The sequence below is a fragment of the Arachis duranensis genome, chromosome 9 (genome assembly GCF_000817695.3).
Source record: "Arachis duranensis cultivar V14167 chromosome 9, aradu.V14167.gnm2.J7QH, whole genome shotgun sequence".
In the NCBI taxonomy this organism is placed as follows: domain Eukaryota; kingdom Viridiplantae; phylum Streptophyta; class Magnoliopsida; order Fabales; family Fabaceae; genus Arachis; species Arachis duranensis.
This window is the reverse complement of record NC_029780.3, coordinates 72,849-80,127: the sequence shown is the minus strand read 5'-3', so window position 1 is coordinate 80,127 and position 7,279 is coordinate 72,849. Positions and strand designations below refer to the sequence as shown.

Below are 7,279 nucleotides of genomic sequence, written 5' to 3'. Positions count from 1 at the left end.
GTTTCAAGTTTTGTTTTTATACCCAAGCTTTTTCTTGTTGGTTTCATGGTTGTGACATGTCATTTCAATAACTACCATTTTAAACATTTCAGTACTAATTTCATCGCCATTAAATTTATATGCGTTGTCTATGCTTTTATTAAAAGAGTAGTTAAACTTAAAATTGATCCACTTATTAAAACTAGTTATACCTCTTTTATCTCATATTTATGTTTTTTTATTTTCCAAAAGAGAAAACAGTTAATAATTAGTCAATATAAATAATGAATATATAGTTTTTGAATATTAAACATATAACTTTACGAGTTTTGGATATGTGATTTGCTTCTTACAAATAATTTTCACTTTCTCCCTAACAAATTTGTATAATACTTAGACTCAGTTTTTTTTTCCTTCTTTGTTAGTGGACCATGTTAAACGTTTAGTTAACACGCAATTATAGTTACAGAAAATGATATGTGTATTGTATGTAGATTTCATTTAACTGTCTTATAAGGAAACGGAAACATGTGCAAGGAGACTCGTTCAAATCTAAGTATATTGCACGGAAGCTATTCCTTTGGGACCGTATGATGACTTGACACTATAAATTAGATTCTCAAGGTTTTCATGCTCTGCCACAACCCAGTTTCAGAGTACAACAAAACATTGCATTTCATCCCCATTGTCTTTTGTGTTTTTCTCACATACAACTTGAGACATCATGATGAGGTACGGAGCTTGCAATAAGCTTTATCGTACTTGTCTTTTGGCAACTAAATTGTCCCACACATCTTCTCAAGTCTCTCCACATACAGTTACAACTTTGCTAAGCTCTGTCAACCCTGAATTCCAGGGTCATAATGTTTCGAGTAAGTAATAAGCATGCTGTCGTTACTAGTGTTTACAATTACAAGCCAAATGGCTAATTTTTCGGATTAAGTTCAATCCATCAATTTTAACTAAAGTATTAAACACCAACATCTCCGCCATTAATTTTAAATATCAACATCTCTACACCTTTACCTTACAATGATTCAAAATATAATCGTTTATATGTTTCTTTTTATCAAAGTTTCTATAACTTAAATGTCCATAGTTCGATCTTTAATGACTCGGAAAAAAAAAAAAACAAAGAATTTTGCATGAATTAAATAAAAAGAAAAATAAAATCTACTAAACATATTCACTCAAATCCAAAAAAACTCTTATGTAAGGGGATGCATTATCTTTTTCAATCAGCTTAAATCTACTAAAAATTTAGCATGAATATTGATGGTTGAGATGTTTACATATTTAAAAACTTTGGATACCAAAATCATTACTGTCTAGTTCATAATTTCATATCAATATGGTTAACTTGATTTTGAGCGTTACTACAACTGCATTATATTGCTAATTTATCTCATGCCCTTTATTTGATTTTAGACAGTAAGAACAGTTTTCTTTCTCGAAGAGTATACATGTCATCCGTTTCCTTGGGTTCTTTGGCGGCAAAGGAGCAAGAAGGGCATCAAAAAGGCATCGAATTTCAATTGCTAAGAGCAGTTGAGGATCAACATGGGGGAGTTGTTGTAAACATTGATGAAACTATGGATACTTTGGTTTTTGCATCTATGTTGGATGTTTCCTTAGCGCGTTGGAAGGAACAGGTAGGTATCATTTTAAAAGTATTGAATTTTTTTTTTAGTTTTATATATGTTTAGACAATTAGACCATTAATAATACACTGTTATTTTGGTTCGAATATATATACTTTTTCATTTATAATTCAGCAGGTATACATATATATAGGCAGGAAATATAAAAGGTTTTTAAAAGTCTGATCTCTAAAGGCAGTTATTAGTTATTAGTTATTACTTTTTTCATAAGAAAAAGAAGGTTTTAGTTGGTAACTGATTTAGTATAATGCGCTAGCTCGTTAATTCACTATTTTATTTATTAAATAAGTGCAATAATAATCAATATGATATTAATTAAGATGATAAATTTTTTATATTTTTTAATAATTAAGTATTTTATACTATAATTTAGAGGGTTTGACAAAGTGACAATTATGTTGCAAAAGCTAGAGTAATTAAAGACGTAACCTGAAATCTTTGTCGATGCCTAACAGAATTTCTCACTCATATACATTCATTTAGTCCACGTACCCATAACCATACTTCTCATTTATATAGTATACGTAGCAACTTATTTAATAATTATAGCTCCATATATATTTCATTATGTTAACCATCTGGGTCATGGGACAACTCTTCCGTGGAATTGTCGTCACAATAACAACTATATATATATATATGGCTAAATTGGGTTTTTTTTTTTGGTTTTCTGGTCTGGTGCGATCCTCGCAAAATGCGTTATGTTAGTTCAAAAAATCCACGGAATTAGATGTCTTGCTATTTAATTGTGGCGGTTTTTAAGAATGTTCTTGAAAAAATATTATGACAGTTTTTTTACTCTTGTAATTTGCGACAGTTTTTTTACGTATATCTAATCACGTAACGCTACATCATAAAAAATAACTACTATTTTTATTATTCGCATGAATGGTCATCCAAAAAGATGGATATAGTTGCATGACGGTGTAAAACATTTTGTATCAAAATTAAACTCATATATTGTATGTATTATTTTCTATCTATCCTTTTATGCATTTTTCATTTTATTATTGAGATTAATTAATAAATAAGATAAAAAAAATTATTTTTATACTATAAAAGAATAACCATATTAATATATTAAAATATAAAATAAATATCGAAAATAAGTTATACCATATATGTATTTATACACAAATATATAATCGTTTATTTCATAGCTAATTTTTGTGTTCACATAGTATTTTTGTAAAAAAAAAAATGTAGAAAAAAGGTGTGTAAAAAAATAATATACACATTATTTTCTATATATTATCCTATATTTTATTATTCATATCTAATTTCTAATTAATAGCAAGACCCATTTGGGCTCATTAGCACTCGAGTATTGGTAATAAGAAAATGTGGTTATCGTTTCAGGGAAAAAAGGGAGTGTGGATCAAGTTACCTATAGAAAATTCAAATCTTGTAGCCGCTGCGGTTAAGGTATATATATATTTTTTATATATTTTCTTTTCTAGTTTACTATTAACAAGAATCTTAAGAAGCATGTTATTTGTGATAAAAACTAATTTTGGGGTTTTACTTGCTCAGGCAGGGTTTAGATATCACCATGCTGAACCTGATTACGTGATGCTTGTGAATTGGATTTCTAATGCTCCAAATACAATCCCTCCAAATGCTTCCCATCGTGTTGGTATTGGTGCCTTTGTCATGAATAGCAACGGAGAGGTAATTCATTCATTCCTTCCTTTAATTTGTAGTTTCTACTTTAATTTCCCATTATTGGCCATTGCTAAAGTCAAATAGACACGACATGCATTGTATCTTAGCTTCTTCCAGGAAATTGAATGGAAGAAAGCATATATATGTTTGACTGTTTATGTAACCGTGAAAACTTGCAAAAATCTTATACGTGTGGTGTATGACTTCCGCATATGAACTCTTCCCATGCAAATTAAATAAAGGAAAATGTTTCTTAACCAAAGAAAATTAGTCAAACATAGCCATAATTTATTTTATTTAGTATTTATTAATTATTGTGACAATTAATGAATATTAAATAAGGTAAATTTTGACTATTTTTTTTGTTTTTCTAGTATTATCATTTTTAAGTGAATCCTTTTAAACTTTTTTTCTCCCCAAAATATTAGATGTCAACACTTTTTATTAAGATTAGCTAATATTTTTAGTTAATGTTTTATTTTTACAATACTAAAAATTAGTGTTTAAAGTTTAAGATTTAAAATTTAATCTTTAGTATTTAGAATTAGTAAAATATTGACTACTCAAAATAATAGTTAATTAGTCATGTAGTATTTTTTATTATTATTTGAAATACTTTACACTTTTTATTTTTAATTTTTTCAAACTAAAAAAATACTGTCAAATAATAAAAAATGTGAGTTTAATTTTAGCTATATGTTCTTAATGTTACCAAAGCTTCGTAATCACCGTAAGTAGGGGTGCACAGATCCGGCCCGGCCCGAAGGCCCGGCCCGGTCCCGAACACTTTAGGAACTAATTTGGAGTGATTTCATCGGGTTTAGGGTCGGGTACGGGTCTCAAAAATAGACCCGGTCATTATTTCGGGTCGGGTCCGGGCCATAGCTCGGGTCACCCGAAGTCGGCCCGGTGGCCCGGTCATCATACATAATTAATATTTTGTGTTATTAGTGATGGATCATGACTATTCTTACGTAGAATTTAAGTATTATAAACCTTAATATTTTGTGTTATTAGTCATTATAAGACTATAAGTTAATGTTTTATGTTTAGAATGCATAAGATTTTAGACTAATACATAAGATTGTGTTCTGTGGCCCGAAAGTGTATTGGTTTCATCGGGTCTAGGACCGGGTTCGGTCTAATAAATAGACCCGGTGTATATTTCGGACCGGGTCTGGGTCACATCAAACCCGGCTTCACCCGGCCCCTGTGCACCCCTAACCGTAAGCATAGCAACCATAAAAGGAAAGACAGAGTCACCATCCTGTTTGAAATTTTATTTTATAAAATTTTTCCATATGAGAACAAGTCAATTTGTCAAGAAAGTCATAATAACTAGTAATAAAGGAAAAACCCTTTCCGTTGATATTTTATTATTTTTTATGATGTATTTAAATAGATTTGATCTAAGATATAGGAAAAAAAAAATAGTATGAGGATAATTAAACTGAGAATGTTTAATTTATGTGCGAAGTTGTATACATTAAGGTGATTGAAATTGTTTGTTTTTATTTCCAGTTGCTTGTGGTTCAAGAGAGTAATGGCAGATTCAGTGGCAAAGGAATATGGAAGTTGCCAACTGGAGCGGTGAATGAAGTAATAAGAATGTTAAAATTAACTAATTATTAAACTATATTTTAAATTATTTTGTTTTATTTGATAAATTATTCCATTTGCAGGGTGAGGATATTTGTACCGCTGCAATTAGAGAAGTCAAAGAAGAGACAGGGGTAAGTGAAAAAAAAAAAAAGAAGCATAAAGGTTAAGCTTTCAACATTTGCCAAACATTTTTCAAAATCTTAACCCCATTGTTTTTGTTCCAATTTCAGATAGATACAGAGTTTGTTGAAGTTTTGGCATTCAGGTAAGCATATATAATTAGAATCAGTCATTACTCTTATTTTATTTTTGTGGAAATAATGATTAGCTTATCAAATTCTGTCTTTGATTTTTTTTTCCCTCCCTGATGGTTTTAGGCAAAGCCATCAAACTTTCTTTCAGAAATCAGATTTGTTCTTTGCTTGCTTGTTGCAACCTTACTCCTTTAAGATTCAGAGGCAAGCGTCGGAAATTGCTGCAGCTCAGGTACATACATATCATCAAAGGACCAATTAGCAAAAATTTTCACGGGCATGATTTACTTGAGTCTAGTGCAATTCCAAATAATTTAGCTTCAATAATTAACAAAACAATACATAATGGAATTTATTAAAGAGAAAGTATATAAATCAATTTTTAGTCAGTCAATGTTAGCCGATTTTATGTTTAGATTTATAATTTAGGATTTGGTAATTTAAGATTGATGATTATGATTTAGAGTCTAGAATTTAAGATAAATAAAATAATTTTAAAAAATTTAAATGATGTAGACAAAATGATTACCTAGCATTACTCTTTGTTAAATTCATTTGCATTGTTTTTTCAGTGGATGCCAATAGAGGATTATGTAGCCCAACCTTTTGTTCGAGAAAATGAACTCTTTGACCTTCTCACAAAAATATGGTTGTCCAAGGTGGATGAAAAATACACTGGATTTTCTACCATACTTGCTAAGACATCTAAGAGCAAGAAATCCTATCTCTATTTCAACAAGAAGGATGCCAGTTGCTTGCTATCTCCCAATTCCATAAAAGATCAATCTTGACAAATTCTTGTAGTTATGTGACATAAGATTTGAAAGCCTGACTCATTATTCATTAGTCTTCATCTACAGAAGTGGTTGAAAGCAGGTTCTTACTTTCCAGGATATCTGAAGACATGAAAAAAGGAAGAATATTTTCAATTTTTCGTTTGTTCATTTTTCAAAATCTTACATAGTTGAATTGAAGTTTGGTGATTTGTTAGCTTAATTCTCTGATACATATAATTGTACGTACAAGCTCAGCAGCTTCTGATTAAAACAATGGTTGCAAAATAATTTCTTGAAATAATAGTTTAATTAAATACGTGCTGCTTCTTTTTCTATTAATATTATTCCTTTGTGTCTGTTACGAATTACGATGCTTCCCTGCATGCTGCTTCAAAAAGTATTGTTCTGGTAATAGTGGATATAGGATTGATCCCCATGTGAAAAACGGCCTCATTTCTGGATATTTAGATTCAACTTAAGAACTCAATTTGCTAATCATTACCTCTTGATAAGCTCTTTTATTCAACCTAATTTTCCTGACATTCTCTAGAAACCAGGCTCTAAATGTTGAGAATGATTTTGTTGTAGGGTTGCATTGGCTCTGTGCTCCAAACTAGATCGTTCTTTTTCAGAGACATAGAAAAGTTGCATGTTATGTTATTTCCACTTCTTTTAGAGCATCTTTGGCACACCGAGCTTCTGAAAATTTTCTTCTGAAACTATATCATGAGAAGCCTTCCACAAAAATATTTTAAGTTTTTGCAAAACCTACAATTCTCAAATTTCATTCCATAACTCCCTTGTTTCCATGCTTAAAGACATGCCCTCCGAGCACTGCTAGCTATTTCCTTCTTAGCCACCTGGTAGCCTGGCTTGATAGTGTACCCATCCCTCCTGAATGCCAAGTTAGAATCTTTTTTTCATAAAACTTATTGGATTTTGAAGAATCTACTCCTCAAGAGCTTGTGCAAACAAGGTCATAATTTTCGAAGTGTTCCATCCTTTCTGTTACTTGATAGAGAAGCTTATGCAGACTCATATACATATTATGCAGCAACACATAATCGAATATAACTTGAGTAGATTAGTTACTGAGTTTGTTACCATTATTGCTATCTGGAAGTAGTTAGTTAGATTGAATTAGTAAGTAGTTAGGAACTATATAAGCTTATTGTCATATCACTAGTTAGTTGAGTTCTTTCATTGTAGATTGAGTTTATGCCAATACAAAGAGAAACCTTTTTCACATGATGCGTTGAGTGTGGATTTCAAAGAGTGCACCAAGAAATTGAGATTGAAGAAGGAGCTTAATCATTCAAACTTGATAATTTTAACCGCAAGT

The 7,279-nt window shown here is 30.6% G+C and overlaps 1 protein-coding gene across 1 annotated transcript; it reads left to right on the top strand.

Annotated features, from left to right (window-relative positions):
- The first annotated feature begins 626 nt into the window (after positions 1-626).
- Positions 627-6,200, top strand: LOC107463678 (nudix hydrolase 2-like). Its single transcript, XM_016082526.3, has 9 exons — positions 627-851; positions 1,408-1,631; positions 3,000-3,065; positions 3,174-3,311; positions 4,827-4,904; positions 4,988-5,038; positions 5,138-5,172; positions 5,285-5,393; positions 5,734-6,200. Exons 1-9 carry the CDS (start codon positions 704-706, stop codon positions 5,950-5,952), a joined length of 1,068 nt encoding a protein of 355 aa, XP_015938012.1. The 5' UTR covers positions 627-703; the 3' UTR covers positions 5,953-6,200.
- Positions 6,201-7,279: the final 1,079 nt, after the last annotated feature.

Bases quoted from the DNA above. Each gene is read 5' to 3' on its own strand.
- LOC107463678 (XM_016082526.3), top strand. From the start codon at position 704: ATGATGAGGTACGGAGCTTGCAATAAGCTTTATCGTACTTGTCTTTTG. The intron at 3,312-4,826 runs GTAATTCATTCA...TTTTATTTCCAG, and splicing joins TCATGAATAGCAACGGAGAG to TTGCTTGTGGTTCAAGAGAG. The intron at 4,905-4,987 runs GTAATAAGAATG...TTCCATTTGCAG, and splicing joins CAACTGGAGCGGTGAATGAA to GGTGAGGATATTTGTACCGC.